Source organism: Drosophila virilis, chromosome 5, assembly GCF_030788295.1.
Source record: "Drosophila virilis strain 15010-1051.87 chromosome 5, Dvir_AGI_RSII-ME, whole genome shotgun sequence".
Taxonomy (NCBI): domain Eukaryota; kingdom Metazoa; phylum Arthropoda; class Insecta; order Diptera; family Drosophilidae; genus Drosophila; species Drosophila virilis.
Window position 1 is genome coordinate 9817959 of NC_091547.1, and position 16702 is coordinate 9834660.

The window sequence follows — 16702 nt, forward strand, 5'->3', positions numbered from 1 at the left end:
TTTCAGCTTGCTTTGAAGAACAAAACGAAGCCTTGGATTAATCAGTCGAAAGCAAAAAAAAAAAAAGAAATGGCACTAACTTATTTTCTCTATTTATTTTTAGATGTGCAGCAGGTAAAGATACCAAAAAATTATTATGGTTACGGTACAATCAAATCACAAGAACCACCACCACCAACAACACCACCATCAGCACCACCACAACAACAACAACAACAACAAAACATTTTCACAACATTTTCATTTTCATTTGCGCAACAAAAAAAAAAAGAAAATGCAAGCATTGCCAGCGGCTTTTACAACATTTTCATTTTCATTTAATGTTATATTTAAACAAAAAAAAAAGTTAATAAATTTTTAAATTATGTGTACTTAGCTTTATTTACTGTTTTATGAAAATATGTTTTTTATATTTTTATATTAATTTAAACAATTAATTTTATGTTGCTTTTGTTTACAAATTATTTTGCATGCTTTTACATACATATCTAACCCATCGAATTTTTGTTTGTTTCACCTAACCCAAGCAGTCCGAGGCTTAGTTCAGTCAATAATGAAAACTCATCATTTGCTTTTTCATTTGTATTATCGTGTATATATATATATATTTTGCCGCCCGCAGCTGTCGGAATTTTGTGCAAGATTTGTCAATAAATTGAAACTAATACGAAATGCTTTCATCAACAGATCTCAGCCGCAAGGAGAACACCGCACCATCCGCGACTGCCGGCGAGATACAGCGCGGCCTGCAGCGCAGCATACTCAATGTGAAGCGCGAGGAGCAGAAGCTGCAGCTGCCCGGTTCACGGCGCAAGCGCTTGTCCGTATCTGAGGTATCCGACATGCTGTTCGAGTTTTACAAAACCAAATCGGCGAAGGCACCCAAGCAACAGCAGCCGCAGCAGCTGCAACAGGATCCTGTCGAGCTGAGTAAGTACGGTCAGGTGTCGCCCACCTCGGCGGAGACGCTGGAGCCGTCCAGCATTGCAGCGATTGCCGTTTATGGTGCTGCCTCCGAGACGGCTTCAAAAAACTTGATGGCTGATGAAATGCAACAACTAAGCGCTGCCGCTGGCGCTGGCTCATTTCATCCACGCCTTAAATATTCACTGAAGACAGCGGCTGGCGCCAATGCGGTGCCCGCAGAGCTTAACCTAGTTCCTGGTGTAACGGCCATACCCACCTCCGTGCTGGTGGCCAATGCGGCAGCTGCAGCAGCAGCACCGGTCCATAAGCCGCCCGCTGCGGCGATCGCCGAGGCGCTCATGCGCAACGGGCTGCACAGCTTCCAGCAGCAGCTGCGCGCCCAGGAGATCTTGCGCCAGCAGACGCCGCAGCGTCGTTTGCCGGACGGACCGGACAACAATATTGGCGGCAACGATGTGACACCCACCAAAATACTGGAGAATTTGTTGCGCAAGCAGCAGCAGCGCGATATGCGGCACTCAGAGTGCGAAAATGAACCGGGCTCTTCGACCGAGGATGAGGAAGATGCACGCTTTAATGCCTTCGAAGATATACAACTGATGGATCAGTCGGGCAGCGTTGCTGGCGGCAAGTTTGGCAACTATACGCTGAACATGTTCACCTCGAATGCCAACAGCTCGTCCGGCTCGCTTAAGGAGGCACAGGCGCAGGCCTTCCGCCAGCTGGAGTTCACACTGAGCGACTACGGGGGCAGCAGCAGCAATTGCAGCACCACCAGCCCCAATGGCATTGGACTGGATGGCGAGCCCGTCTACGAGTGCCGTCATTGCGGCAAGAAGTATCGCTGGAAGTCGACGCTGCGTCGTCACGAGAATGTCGAGTGTGGCGGCAAGGAGCCGGCCCATCAGTGCCCCTACTGTCCCTACAAGTCCAAGCAGCGCGGCAATCTGGGCGTCCATGTGCGCAAGCATCACACGGATCTGCCGCAGCTACCCAGCAAGCGTCGCTCCAAGTACTCCATGAACATGGAGGGCGGCGGCGGCGGCGCCGGCGGCATGAGCCTGAGCGGCTCCATCTCCGATGATTCACAGGGCAAGCTCATCATTGACTGCAATAAGTGATTGCGAATTTCAAGCTTTTTACATTTGTCACATACGATTCATATACCAAATACACACAGACTACTGCATACTCTACGTGGGCGGGGCACTGAGGGGAAACGATTGTAACTTCCATTTAAATTTATTATGTTTTTGCACCGTATGAAACAAGGATTGTCTCCGTTTGTTTTTTTTTTAATTTGTCTTTGAAAAACAAAGTTATGAATTATTTCTTGTCTATTTGTGTGTCATCCCCAAGAAAAAAAACAAAACAAAAAGATAAGCAACAAATATTTTATGTTTAATTGTAATAATATTAAAATAATTTATGTTTTATAAGGAGTGCAAACAATTCTAATCAAGCATATAATCAAAATCGCGAAAGAAACCAATTAGTATTAAGACATCAATATTTTCAAATGCAACGTATTATTTACAACAATTTTATAGATATTTTATGTATATGTATTTCCAGAAAAACGCACACGAAATGCGAATCGACGTTGATATTTTGCAAATTGATATTTTAATTGACCTAAGCAAATATTTTTGTATGGACTTTTATGAGATAAGCGATTCCCGACCACATTCAGATACATGTTAGACTATATTATGCGAGGCCCCCCACATCAAATTTTCGCCGAACATATCCATTAACAATAAAAGGCCAAAATAATTAGCGTTTTTTTTGCCTAAGATCCTTGAAGCCAATTTGGCGACAAATTTTACATCTTGCCCAATTTTCCACCCTACTCAACATTGTCCATGCCCAAAGATCTCTTTTTATATATATTGATTTACTTGCGCTTTATGCCTTGAGCCTGACCCCAACCTTGACTGCCGAAGCGATCTCCTCGATTTATGCCATATTAGGTATTTATTTTATTTAAAATTTTGACTGATTATGAGCTAATCATTCGTACATTATAGTTATAGAATCGCAAATCGATTATGGATTGAACAAATTTATTATTTTAAAAGCCAAAATCTTACATTTTATACATAACATTGACTTTTTGAGACTGAAAGCAATTATATTTAGGGTTTTTATTTTACAATAACCAAAAAAAAAAAAAAAAAAAAAAAAGATTAAGAAAAACGAAAATGTTTAATATGATTCCCAGACCAAAAATCAAGTACTTCTTATATCCAAATGTATTTTATCATATTTTATATATATTTATATACTTTGCCATTTTGCGTAGAATTATAATGATTCATTTCCAATGAAGCGCCGAATGGGTTGAGTTTATTCTTGATGAATGCAAAACGAAGACATTTATTGGAATTGATTGGCAGTGCAACTGGCCAAATCATTCGAATTGAACAGAAACAAATGCTAAGACATGTATTATCTATTAATCTATATATATTCACATTGTTCACACTTCAAATAAAACACAATTATTTTACATTTACATATATAAATAGATATACTTCAATTTATTATATTTATTTTCTTTGTACTTAATATGAGTGTCAAACTGCATTAACAATACTCGATGTTTTTCAGGAGAGATTACAATGTGATTGGCGAGATTGGGATTAACAGGACGTAAACATACACCATAAATTTAAACGAAATGCACCAAAAATTAAACGGAATACAATTTGCATCTATAAAGGCTGAATGTGTGCGGCGTGCTTCTTGAGTGTAAAAGTCACAGGAATTCCATTTAGTAGGAACAGCCAATGGCCACGCTCAGGAAGTCCTCAAAGGCGATGGTTATGGTTCCATTTTGCTGCGTGTCGCGCTGCCTGAAGGCCTCCGTGAAGCGTTGAACCTGCACGCACAGCACAATAAACTGGTCCACGGATACTTCCTTGTGATTTTGAGGATCACTCTTCTTTACCAGAAAGTTTATGAACTCCGGCGTGAAGCGAAAGCCCATTTGAGTAAATGCTACACAAGAAAAAAGGTAAATGGGCAGCACTTAATAATAATTTTACCAACACAGAAAGATCGTTAAAGCTTACCTTGTGTGAGCTCGCTCTCCTCAATGTGACCGGAGCCATCCTGGTCGTAGGTCTTGAAGACCTGCAGCCATTGATTGATGTAGTTGTAAAGCTTCTCGAACTCGTAAATATCGATGGTGCCGCTGGCGTCATTGTCGAACATGCCTGTGAGGGTAGCATATAAAAAGAGTGCGATGAGTTAAGTCCAATAAACATAATAAACCGTTAAATAAACAAACAAGAAATGTTTATCAAGATAGTGAATGCTATCGGGCCGTCATTCTAAACAAATATGCACGTGTGAACGCAGATACCTTTGGATTTTTGGGGCACAAGGCAAATATTTAAACATCTATGTCTAAACATATTTATTATATGAAGGAGTGAGTGCTTCGTAATGCAAAGCAATCATATAAAATGTATATTATAAAAACAAGTCGAAACATATTCCAATCAGATATTATCCAGTTCGTCACTGAGACAGAAATAAGTCTAAATTTCCCAATATAATTGCAATGCCCTTTGCAAGCCTGAAAGTAACGCATCACTGACTCATTGCCAGCCCACATTCCCATTTATACCGTTGCGTGCCTCACTTACTTATCATTAATTTGCATGCGTTGTCCGAGAATTTCTCGCCACGCCCATTGATCAAGGCAGCCTGCAGCTCGGAGGCGTTAATCTTGCCAGAGCGGTCCCTGTCCACCATGGCGAACCATTGCTGAGCTTGTGGCGAAACTTGGGCATTCTGTGGCGGAAATGCGCCTGGAGGAGCAGCATAGCCACCGCCAGGCTGTGCATAGGGATTATAGCCGCCGCCCTTGAAGGAAATTCTGCATTAAAATACTTTCTAATTGGAATTACCCATTTTACTTAACTTACGTAGGACATTTTATTCGAATGAAATTTGACTCTGACGTTAATTAGAACAGCAACACGAAACACGAATGGGAAAGCACAGCTGTAAATCGATGCACGATGTTAACGGGAGGCCGAAATCGATATATCGCATGCGGTACAACTCTGCTATTCGATAGATATTTACGTCGCTTGTTTATATGTATTCGTGTATTTTTGAGAGGCCGGCATAAACAAGCAAATTATCGCAAACAAAATGTCGCATTTCGTAAATATGGAAGTTTTCTCAAACTATCAAAAATATATAGACAACGAACAGGAGTTGCGCGAGGTAAGCATCAATATGTTTAAACTTAAGATATCAGCCAGACTAAATAAAATACATTTCGCAGAACATACGCATTGTCGTGCGGGAAATTGAGCATCTGGCAAAGGAAGCCACAATACAACTACAAGTCATACACTGTGATTTGAGCAAAAGTAAGTAGCTGTGCGTGTAACAATTAATATTAATATATATAAAAATATTTAAAAATATATTACAATTATCTATAGTCAACAATGCCTGCAGCTTGGCACGTAAGCAAATCGAAGCCTGCGCCGAAAAATATCAAAAGCTGTCTGCGTTAGTGCCGACTGGCCAATATTATCGGTGAGACATTGTAATTTGTAGCATAGTGTAGGCGTCTCATGTGCCACTTTTTGCTAATGTACTCTGTACACAGCTATTCCGATCATTGGACGTACATTACCCAGCGTTTGATATTTCTGATTGCGCTGGTCATTTATCTGGAGGCGGGCTTTTTGGTGACGCGCGAAACAGCAGCCGAGCTGCTGGGCTGTAAGTCATTCAAATAAATCGCAATCCATCATATTCCATTAACAGCACTCGAATGTTTAATTGTAAACAGTGAAAACGAAGCATTCGGATGGGTTTCATTTGGATATTGAAGACTACCTGCTGGGCATATTGCTGCTCGCCTCGGAACTATCGCGTTTCGCCACAAATTCCGTCACAATGGGCGACTACGAGCGCCCCTTGAATATCTCCCATTTCATTGGTGATCTGAACACGGGCTTTCGTTTGCTCAATTTGAAAAACGATGGCTTGCGCAAACGTTTTGATGCTCTTAAATACGATGTGAAAAAGATCGAAGAGGTTGTCTATGACGTCAGCATACGCGGCCTCTCTAGCTCTGCAGAGAGCAAGGATGAGCAAAAAGCAGAACCTGTTGAATAAGTGTTGTAATATGTGCATAGACTAAGTTAAAATCAAAAAAGACACTTCAATTGTAAGTAAGAGGCCAACTTTTATTTAGCTTGTGCTTTTCTTCTGCTTCACATAAAATGTAAATTGAAATCAAATTTAATTTTTAATTTAAAAAATGAAATGATTGCAGCAATTAATTGCATGCACATGGTCACCCTACTCTACCTACCCCACACATTCGCGATCATATGGTCTTTCGAACACTGTTGTTTTGTTGCTTGCCTCATTTACAGCTCTCTGGCTCAGAGTCGGCTCTTCAGTCTCTTTTTTGTCGTTGGCTCGTTTACAACATTGCGCGCGCGTCTTTGCCGTCGTCGACATTTTGGTTTTTTATTTGTTTGCGTCTTATGTGCTCGTTCCGCTTTAATTTTAAGCGCAATTGGATTAAGCGTGTGTATTTCGTCTGCTATTAAAACGAGTTCTTTTCAATACAATATATACACATACATAAGTAAGTAAAATGTAACTTAAAATGTATATGCAATATACATACATACGTATACAGAATAGAATGAAAATAAACGGCGTCTCGTCTCACGCAGGCGCCGTGCATTCACCTTTGACTTGACTAGTGTCTGTTCACGTTTACCTGCCTGCTAAGGTGAAAATTACGTTTTGGCCCAGCAACCTAGTCTGTGATGCATTGCTTAATGCCAGCAACAACAACAGCTTCAACCTGTTTCTGTTATTTGGGTCACAAGCAAGCCCCTCTTTTCCATTTTCCGCTCATGTCTATGTGTGCGTATGTATGTATATATATATATACCGCCGCTTGGAAACTTGTTGTGGAAAACAGAGAGAGAGAAAATATGTATTAAAACAATTATTACAACACAACCCAGTTTGTTGCTAGGCTGTTGCTGTTGTTGTTGTTGCTTATTTACTTTTTATTTTCTTAACTCGCAGCTAAACAAGGTTCAAAGTCCAAAACCCAATCTTTGCCGCGCTCTCAGTTGAGTGGGTGAGCGAAAGCTCTTCGACATATACAGATTCAAACACAGCATTGTAAACATCTGTAAAATACACACACATACATAGACTCAAGCAGGTGCATTTGTGTGGGGGCGCATGTCTGAGTCGCAATGAGTTTGTCTGTGTGTGTGTGTGTGTGTCTCACGAACTAATTGAAAAAGACAACAACAAACGGCGAGACTCCAAGTGAATATCATGCATAAACAACAATCAAAACAAGTTGTTCCGTCAACCTTTAATTAGTTTGCATTAGGGTTATATTCGAATACTTAAAGTGTACATATGTAGTATTTAATTTCAATCAATTTGCGTGTGCTTCTAGGCCTAGGCTTGCTTCAACAGGCACAAGTGAATGATAAAACAGCGCGTGGCAGAATTAAATTTGCGAAACTGGTTCCCTCACCCTCTTTCAACGCTGACGCTTTTGCTCGCGCATTTTATGTTATGCTCACAGTTCAAAGTCCAAATGCAAGCGTAGCTGTCGCTGTGGCTGTGGCTTTGGCATAGTGCGATTATAAACTTTAAAAGCTTACGATCTGTCAAGGCTGCAGCCCAAATTTCCTTAGTTCGCACAAATTCCCCTTATTCAACACCATTTCCCAGGGAATTAAGGTGATTTATCACCTAGCCAGAATGTTATAGATGTGTGATAAACGTATTTGCCAAAATTGACTGATAACCGACTTTTTTCGTCTACACTTAAATGCCAACTAGACTATATCAATGCGTCACGAATTTCAAAAGGTTATTCCGTAGTAAAAATTTGGCAGTACTTAAGAACAATCCGCTTGACGGGGCCTATCGCGTCGGTAATTGCGTTCTAGTTTATGGAATTGGCGAATATTGCAAGACCCCAATGATGAATTGGACTTTAGACAAGCCACTAATGCGATAAAAGCATTATAATAGAAAATAATAACAATATCTAATCGCTGCTCCCTTTAAAAAAAAAAAAAAACTATTCATATTGTTATAAGATCAGATCTAGCAAAGCAAACCAATTGTGTAAGCAAACAAAATGCGCAAACTATTGATAAAACATAAAAATAAAAACCTATCAGCTCGATTGAAAAGTGAACCCCCAACAGCGTGGGGTTAATTTTATGGCTCTGCCTCTGGAAAGCGAAACTCTTCGAAACGGAAAATTTTGATTGAGTGTTTACTAAACTATAAGTTGATGAGTGTGACCAAAACAATATAGATGTTTACCTTCGGCGTGCCGAAGATTTGATACCCTTCCATAGGTGCGATGCACCCAATAATGCTGTGATTGCAGTACAGCAGAATATTTTCCATTCATTTCTTACCTATACGATTTTTGCAATCATTTTTCACTAAGATCTTCAAATATATGTGCACAACATTTTTTATTAATTTCTTACGGCTACAGGGTATTAAAAGATACTCTGTTTCACAACCTAGAAGATTTATGCCTGTCTGGGAAATGGGTTTCAATTATCAGGAGATATAAACCTATATGTTTCGCTGCATGTCTATGCTCTCTGACGACAGTTCAAAGTGCACAAATACTAATAATAAGCCAAACATGTGTGTTAGTTTTAGTATTTCAATCAGAGTGCGCGATAAATATGTTATATATGCCCGACCATATATTCCCGGCTAACCACAGACCCGACCAAAACAATTCACATTTCTCGCGCTCCTCCATACTCAATGATATGCTATAGATTTATATTTATAGTTACCCACACACATGCGTACTCACTCATGTATATAGATATATGGGCCTCGGGAGAGATATGTCAGTGACAGGTTCCCGATCCCAGAACCAGAAGTGGGCGTGTGTGCGCGAGAGATTGCCACGCCTCAGGGCGATTTATTAGAATGCACATGGCAATATTTGCAGATCCATAAACACATGCATCTGCATCTGCATGTGCTATGTAGAACTATTGATAAATTTGTATCGTTTTGCCGGTCAAGAGACTCTCAGTAGCACTTCTGCGCTGCGAGCCCCCCTTTTTATACCCTGTAGCCATTTAAGAGGTGTAACAAGGGTATGCATGTCGAGTCGATGTAACCAAATACAGCTGACCGTCTGTTTGTCGCATCGATATCAGAGACTGTACGAGCTTGAGAATATAATATCTTGTATGCTAAACGCAGCTTAAATCATCGATAATGAATATGTATTGATTTTTCGACTGGGTTAATTGTGCATAACTCGAAGATTATTAGCGCTAGATACATCAATTTTCGCATGTAAGGTACTTAATTATGTATAAGTGTATGTTTCGGAAGTTTGATGTTGAGTGTAGGGTATCTGTAAGTCGCGCACTTTCCACTAGAGCATGCTTTCTTGTTCTTGGCTGTGACGCAGCAGAGACACACGCTAGCCATGTCTTATGTGCCTGTCTGCCTGTAGCTGTATCTGCATCTGTATCTGTGTCTATAGATGTAAAAGTATCTGTAGCTGTAGCTGTAGCTGTTTGAGTAGCCGGTGACCGCCGCGACGGTTGTTCGCTTTTCGAGACCCCATGCGCTGCTCTCGCCACGCAGCTCAATCAGTTGACGCTCGGCGTTCAGGCGATCAAGTCGTTTCGTTCCATCGCAAAGTAGCTGAAAACAAAAAGTATTAACGGAATTCGCTTTTGCTTTTTTATTGATACATTGTGTTTTAAAGGAAAAGTGCAATTACTTGGTATAATTGAATTAAACCGATTAGTAATTTCTACACACACACACACACACGCTAAGGTTTGTTTCTATGCAATTGTTCTTGCCCTGTTACATTTTTCACCTCAACCAATTGAAGGTCACAAAAGCGAAAAAGTGTAAGGGAAAAAACACACACATTAATAAAATATATTTCTGCATTTTAATGCATTCTTTCTTTGTGGCTCGCGTTGCATTTGTTTTCCCCTATTTTCTACACGGTTTCTTGTCCCGCTCTCTACACATGCCTCTTCCTCTATAAATATTCTCGGATTTTCGAGTGTGCGGCAGGCGCCTGATAAGCGCGGCAGCACATGAGCACGTCTCTTATCAGCGCATTTTGAGATTTCCTTTTTTTAATGATTTTCTTTTTTTTTTCTTTTGGTTGTTTTTCTCGGTTATATAAAAGCGCTATAGACAGGGTTAAAAATGTACTCAAAAAAGCTGCTGTGATGCAAAAATAATCGTAAAAAAAAATAGCCTGGCAAAAAGCGAAAAAAAAAACGTAGACAAACAAAATTTAAAAATTGGACTTTGTACCTTCGTGCACAGCGCTAAATAAATTAAAACGAAGAGGCACAACAACTTAAATATCAACACACTTATTTCTTCGATTTGCTGTGTCCCCTTGATATATAAACAAAACAACAACAAAATAATAATAATAATAATAATATATGAATGCAGACATGAATATTTAAAAGCCGGTAGCGATCGTCTAGCAAAAATATAACGCATACGCCGCGTGGACGCCTAATCAAAAGTGGGTCAAACAAAAATAACAAACTATTGTTGTTGTTGTTGTCGTTGCCGTATTTCTTATTTTTATTTTTATTTGTTTGATATTGTTGTCGTTTATTAATGCTGCTATTGCATTGGCCTTCAGCTGCGGCCCGCTCTTGGCTTGTCGAGTTCAAGCCAAGGCCTGTGCTTAGATAGAAAACAACTTTTTAAGTTTGATGCTAATCAAAGCCACTCATTAACTAAATGACTTACCAGTTATTATTCTGCTGCCTTGCCCGAACATACACACACACACACACACACACACACAGATTTCTAATAAACACTTTGTATGCACTCAAACAATGCATATAGCTATTAAATCCGCTCTCGCAAAACACTTGATAAATCAAAGTACGTGCTTGGGTCCACTTCTACAATTAGTTGTTGTAGGCTACATTTCAGTTATTGTTGCTTCAATCAAGTGTCCACAGAGCTGATTTCCAGACAGACAGACCGACTGGAACAATCAATAGCTAATGATTGCCTCTTCCCTTCGATTCTCCACAGACTCTTTGAGCTGGGGGCCATCTTATGCCTATATTTGGGGTTATCGCGAGAGGCTCTCGGTGACGTCAATCGCAAATTGCACATTGGCACTTTTGTTATAACATCTCAATTGTATGCAGCGCATTTCCCACTGTTCCTTGTAACCTATTATTAATAAAGTATAAACAATTGCCTAAGGCCTGAGAAATATCAAAGTGCAAAGACTGCGACATATTCGCAGCTAATTTTCAAGTGCATTTATGTTTGCACATTTTAAAACATGCCATGCTCGCAAATATTTTGCAACCTATTTTCACAAAAATGGAAGCGAACAAATACACATGATGATAAGTTCAATAAACTAACTAACACAAAAAACTGTATAAATACATCAAATGGGTTTCAAAAATGTTTAATAATTTTTTAACCATGGCTAAATTTTATTACTCTCTGTCTATTTTATTTTCAGTATAAGATTCTCCCTATTCTCTCTCCCATTTTCTCTCTCGCTGTCTTACACTAGGATCTTTACTTTGTCCTAGTCTCACAATTTACCATATTCTCTCTTATTCCCACTGTACTTTATTCTCTTTGTCTCTACTACTTGCCTTCTCTCTCGTATTTGGATTTTCTTACTGACTATTAAGTATCGCCGTTCTACGCACTTCTCAAAAATGCAAGTAAGGCAATAATGATTGCTATAAATAATACTACCATTTAAAGCGTTGTATCATTCTCGGACCTCCTAAGAACAAAAGGGCTTACTTCATATCCGTTAAGTTGAGATAAGGTTATTTTATCGAAAATCATTCTTGGTCAGTTGGGGCTTGCAATATATCCAGCCATAGGCAATGTGTTCTGACTAATACGAAATGTCTGACGATTCGGCAGATAAGCTCCGCTTATCAGTTGAATTAATTAAGTCCAAAAGCAGTCAATTTGCCAAATCCGTAAGCAGAGTTAATGACTTAATAATAATGTACTTGAATGTGATGGATGCAAATAGTACAAGCTATATATTTTATGATTACAACACCTATCTAATCTAATCCGTGTGTATATCTGTTATTTGTTCTTTTTGCAGCACTATTTGGTAGAAATTAGCCGTAGGTATGGCTGAAGCCCATGCCGCTGTCGCCTTCTCGTTTGCGATCACGCACGAGGGCTTCGACATCAACTATGACCACGAGGTACTCAATCTTGTGCTCAATTCGGGCGTGCGCTCCTGGAAGAAACGTGTGGCGCGTGCTAGAGTAAGATAACCAAAGATGCCTCGATTTATCGCATTCGGTATTTAAGTATCTATATTCCTTTCCAGAATGGCATTCGTAATGGTGTGTATCCGGCGCACATACAAAGTCTCTGGCTGATCACGGCCATTGCGCTGGGCTTGCATTTTGCGGGCTACCAGGCGCCCTTCAATTTGACCAACAGAATCCTGGTGCATCTGCCTAGCAACACAATAAACTGGCAGATCAGCGCCTGCTTCCTGGCCGCACTTACCATCTGGCTTTCCATCTGCTTCACCATGCGCTACACACTGAAACTGTTGCTCATGTACAAGGGCTGGATGTATGAGTCGAGGGCGCCGGGCAGTCGTGTCTCCATACCCACCATGCTCTGGGTGGCCGTGGTGCGTGTGCTCTCCAGCTGGAATAAGCCGGGTCTGTACAGTTTTCAGGGCTCGCTGCCACGCCTACCACTGCCCTCAGTGCATGACACGATGACACGATATCTGCGCTCGGTGCGTCCCTTGCTGGATGACCAGAACTACGAGCGCATGGAAAGATTGGCCAAGGAGTTTGAACAGACAATTGGCAAGAAGCTGCAAAGATATCTTTTGCTGAAGAGCTGGACGTCCACCAACTACGTCTCCGATTGGTGGGAGGAGTATGTTTATTTGCGCGGCCGCAGTCCGCTCTGTGTGAACAGCAATTTCTATGGCACCGATGCCATCTTCATGAATCTCACCACCATTCAATCGGCACGTGCCGCCAATGTCATATCGCTGTTGCTCAACTTTAGACGTTTGATTGAGCATCAGGAACTGCAGCCGATTATGGTGCAGGGCATGATACCGCTCTGCTCTTGGCAATATGAGCGCACCTTTAACACGGTACGCGTACCCGGCCTAGAAACGGATCGCATTGTTCACTATCGGGACTCCAATCACATTGTGGTGCTGCACAAGGGCTGCTACTACAAGATGCTAATCTACTATAAGGGACGCACTCTGCGCCCCTGCGAGCTGCAAGTGTAAGTAAACAAATCCTTGCTTACCATTCCACCTAATTCATGCTCAATTCTACTTGCTCCACAGTCAGATCAAGGAGATACTCGAGGCCAAGGCCACCCCATTGGAGGGTGAGGAGCATTTGGCTGCGCTGACTGCCTGGAATCGCTCCAAGTGGGCTGAGGCACGCAACACGTTCTTTTCACGTGGCATTAACCACGTCTCGCTGCGCACAATTGAATCCGCTGCGTTTGTACTATCCCTGGACGATGAGCCGTTCGAGTTTGATCTAAAGCGACCGGAACTGCTGGACTCATTTGGCAAGAAGCTGCTGCATGGCAATGGTTACAATCGTTGGTTCGACAAGTGCTTCACCGTCTGCGTGGGCAACAATGGACGCGTCGGCTTCAATGCCGAGCACACATGGTATGTTTTTTGTGTTTAAATGAAACAATTAGTTTCTGTGTATTAATCGTTCATGACAAAGCTGCGTCCGATCGTCTGTCAGAAAAAAAAAAAAACAGTTTTCTTTTTAAATATCCTGAGCAAACTTGCCAATTACGTTTTTTGTTGTGCTCCTCGCAACTAACAGAAATCAATTTTATATATCTCATTATTTAATTCTTGTATAAACCATTTTTAATTTTTATTTAATCAACATCAAATGGTTTTTAATTCGATTGTAGTTGAGCTTAGATTTAAATATAATGCTTTATGCGAGACTTTTTTATATTCGGCAGCCCGAAGACAAATATTAATTTTCCCATTTCTATAAAATAAAATTTTTGAATATTGTGTAAAAAGGTCGGACGCTGCAATCGCCTCACACATGTGGGAGAATCTGATCATTGATGATATTGAAAGTGACGGGTAAATGCTCCGACTATATTTATGTAGAGTTCTACCACGTTCTAGCTGGTGTCGGTTAGCTGCCTTGTTATAGACACATACATGTGTATAAGCTGTACAGATTCTATCATGTCATATTCCCTTTAACCTTGGTTGTGGCTTAATCAATTGTATTTATGAATTTTATTATAGGGCGGACGCACCGGTTATGGGACATCTATGGGAGTATATATTTGGTGATGATATTGAAGGGTAAAACTAAAATTCCAAATAAACCGTCATTGTTAACCCCTAACCGCTAAAAAATCAAACAAATAACTCGAAACGGTAACCCATAAGAGTTATATATTTATATCATAACTGTAGCTAAATGTACTTCAACCAAAGCTGTATACTAATGTAATTAATGCCTAATTTGAAAACCATGTTTTACCAGCCTAACCGACTATGCTTAAAATTATTCATTCATGATTCATTATGCTCTACTAATCCCATTTCACCATAAAACCCCAACAGATATGACGAGACGGGCAACACAAAGGGCATTCCGGAGTTTACGCCGCCGTCGCCTACACGTCTTAATTGGGATTTGAAGCCGTGTCTACCACAGATCGAGGAGGCGACCATCAGTGCCACAAAACTGATCAATGAGGTCGATCTGCGCATACTGGTGCACCAAGAGTACGGCAAGGGCTTCATGAAAAAGTGCCGTCTGTCGCCGGATGCATACATTCAGATGGTGCTGCAGCTAGCCTATTATCGCGATGCTGGGCGCTTCTCGCTGACGTATGAGGCCTCCATGACGCGCCTGTTTCGCGAGGGACGCACTGAAACTGTGCGACCCTGCACCATAGAATCGGCTGCGTGGGTAAAGGCCATGGAGAATCCCAACACAACGGTAAGTTAACATTTCTGCAATGGAATCTAAGCTAGAATAACGCGCATGGTTTCTATATTTTTTTCAGAACGATGAGCGTGTGCAGTTGCTGAAGGAAGCCTGCGATCGCCATCAGTTGGGCTATCAGGATGCCATGTGCGGACGTGGCATTGATCGTCATCTGTTCTGTTTGTATGTCGTCTCAAAGTACTTGGAAGTGGATTCGCCCTTCCTGAACGAGGTGCTCAGCGAACCCTGGCGCCTGTCCACTAGTCAAACGCCGCATGGCCAGACTCCAAAAATGGATTTGAAGAAGCACCCAAATTGCATTAGCGCCGGCGGCGGCTTTGGACCCGTTGCCGATGATGGTTATGGCGTGTCCTATATTATAGCCGGTGAAAATTTGATATTCTTCCATATTTCAGCGAAGACCACGTGTGCGCAGACGGTATGCGATTCATTGCTATTCCAGTTAAAATAAATTTAAACCTAATATGATGTCATTTCAGGATGTGCACCGATTTGCTAGGAATATTAGCCAGGCTCTGGCTGACATTCGAAGCATGTTTGAGCAGCACATGAAGGATCATCCGAAGCCCGCCAAGTCTCTCACAAATGGCGTCTCCAAATAATGCATAGTCCTAATTGTAGTGAAACTCTTGCGAGATTCTTGTTAGCATTTGTTTTTACTTCTCTAGTTATTCGTTTTAACAATCATCAAACATATTGTCTATTGTAAGTTTTCAATATAAGTGCAAAAGTGTTCGGAAAAAACGTTTCAAATCAAAATCCACGCGAAATGAGCAATGCAATCGTATGTATACATATAACTAAAAGAAAAAAAATCGTGACAACTTGGCTGATTTTTAAGATCTAGTTTTAGCAGCTTTTGCACAATTTGCTGTTTCTCAATTAATTAGTTTGTAAATGAAAGATAAAATATCATTTTAACTTAAGGCTAAAAAAATATATAAATATATATGTATAGTGCATTAACTAATGCAATCCCGATCCGCATTTATCACGCTGCCAGCGGATTTGCATGGATAGTTACTCCATTGATTTTCTTGTCGACATGCGGACGATAGTTTTTTGGATTTACGGGCAGCTTTTCCAGTTCATCGAGCGCATCAAAACCATCGATGACACGTCCAAATAGCGTATATTTCAAGTCCAGATTAGGCTGCGCAGCGTACGTAATGAAAAACTGGCTGGCATTCGCGTTGGGACCATTATTTGCCATGGAGACCATGCCTCTGTCTGTGTGCTATGACCAAGTAATTAGTAAGTAATTGTTATATGAAAATTTTTATTTTAATACCTTTATTGTTTCCTTAAACTCGTCATCGAACTTGGTGCCCCAAATAGACTGTCCATTCTTGCCCGTATTTGTTGGATCGCCGGTTTGCACAATAAATCCCTTGATGTTCCTTATGAAGCAACAGCCACTGTAATAGTCGCTTGCGCATAAGGCCAAGAAATTCTCGCAGGCCTTGGGGCAGGCCTCGCAGAAGAGCTCGATTTTAATATCGCCCACGTCGGTGTGCAGCGTTACTGACTGGAATATGTGATCAAATATGTGAAAAAATATAAAATTTAGCAAAACGCGTCGTTTGTTTACCATTTTAACAGCTGATTTACAATTTCGACTTCGAAAGGTGTTAAGTTAGCTGCGAGTTATTGCTTGCGATATATATCGCTTACACGGACGC

The 16702-nt window shown here is 40.9% G+C and overlaps 5 protein-coding genes across 10 annotated transcripts in view; 3 read left to right on the forward strand and 2 right to left on the reverse strand.

Annotated features, from left to right (window-relative positions):
• The window catches only part of lola (longitudinals lacking), an 82769-nt gene extending 80063 nt beyond the window's left edge, over positions 1–2706 (forward strand). Inside the window, exon 8 of one of the 3 annotated variants that reach the window (XR_011416818.1) lies at positions 104–371. Coding sequence is in view for 1 of the 3 variants with exons in the window: in XM_032436094.2 (XP_032291985.1) it covers positions 688–2048 (1361 nt within the window). In the remaining 2 variants the exon portion in view is untranslated. Of the gene's footprint in view, positions 1–6; positions 372–687 lie in introns of those variants that run through there. The other 2 variants (XR_011416819.1, XM_032436094.2) reach the window with 2 other exon arrangements.
• Positions 2707–3464: 758 nt separating this feature from the next.
• Positions 3465–4997, reverse strand: Pef (penta-EF-hand domain containing protein peflin). Its single transcript, XM_002050515.4, has 4 exons — positions 4866–4997; positions 4584–4803; positions 4005–4148; positions 3465–3930 (listed from the first exon to the last, which is right to left on the reverse strand). Exons 1-4 carry the CDS (start codon positions 4872–4874, stop codon positions 3704–3706), a joined length of 600 nt encoding a protein of 199 aa, XP_002050551.1. The 5' UTR covers positions 4875–4997; the 3' UTR covers positions 3465–3703.
• A 33-nt stretch (positions 4998–5030) lies between these two features.
• On the forward strand, positions 5031–6206 carry trsn (translin). Its single transcript, XM_002050514.4, has 5 exons — positions 5031–5172; positions 5234–5321; positions 5397–5493; positions 5567–5682; positions 5753–6206. The coding sequence occupies exons 1-5, from the start codon at positions 5098–5100 to the stop codon at positions 6079–6081; spliced, it is 705 nt and encodes a 234-aa protein (XP_002050550.1). The 5' UTR covers positions 5031–5097; the 3' UTR covers positions 6082–6206.
• A 165-nt stretch (positions 6207–6371) lies between these two features.
• Positions 6372–15995, forward strand: whd (carnitine O-palmitoyltransferase whd). 4 transcript variants are annotated; one of them, XM_015173668.3, is made up of 8 exons: positions 6372–6562; positions 12116–12284; positions 12350–13287; positions 13352–13690; positions 14069–14134; positions 14630–15011; positions 15079–15438; positions 15500–15995. In XM_015173668.3, exons 2-8 carry the CDS (start codon positions 12144–12146, stop codon positions 15620–15622), a joined length of 2349 nt encoding a protein of 782 aa, XP_015029154.1. In that variant the 5' UTR covers positions 6372–6562; positions 12116–12143; the 3' UTR covers positions 15623–15995. The 4 variants fall into 4 exon arrangements, with proteins under 4 accessions (XP_015029154.1, XP_015029156.1, XP_015029155.1 ...); XM_015173670.3 differs by lacking the exon at positions 6372–6562 and adding an exon at positions 9632–9801; XM_015173669.3 differs by lacking the exons at positions 6372–6562; positions 14069–14134 and adding exons at positions 9633–9801; positions 14306–14365.
• On the reverse strand, positions 15766–16697 carry LOC6626213 (peptidyl-prolyl cis-trans isomerase-like 3). The gene is made up of 3 exons (XM_002050512.4): positions 16612–16697; positions 16312–16548; positions 15766–16257 (listed from the first exon to the last, which is right to left on the reverse strand). Exons 1-3 carry the CDS (start codon positions 16612–16614, stop codon positions 16012–16014), a joined length of 486 nt encoding a protein of 161 aa, XP_002050548.2. The 5' UTR covers positions 16615–16697; the 3' UTR covers positions 15766–16011.
• Positions 16698–16702: the final 5 nt, after the last annotated feature.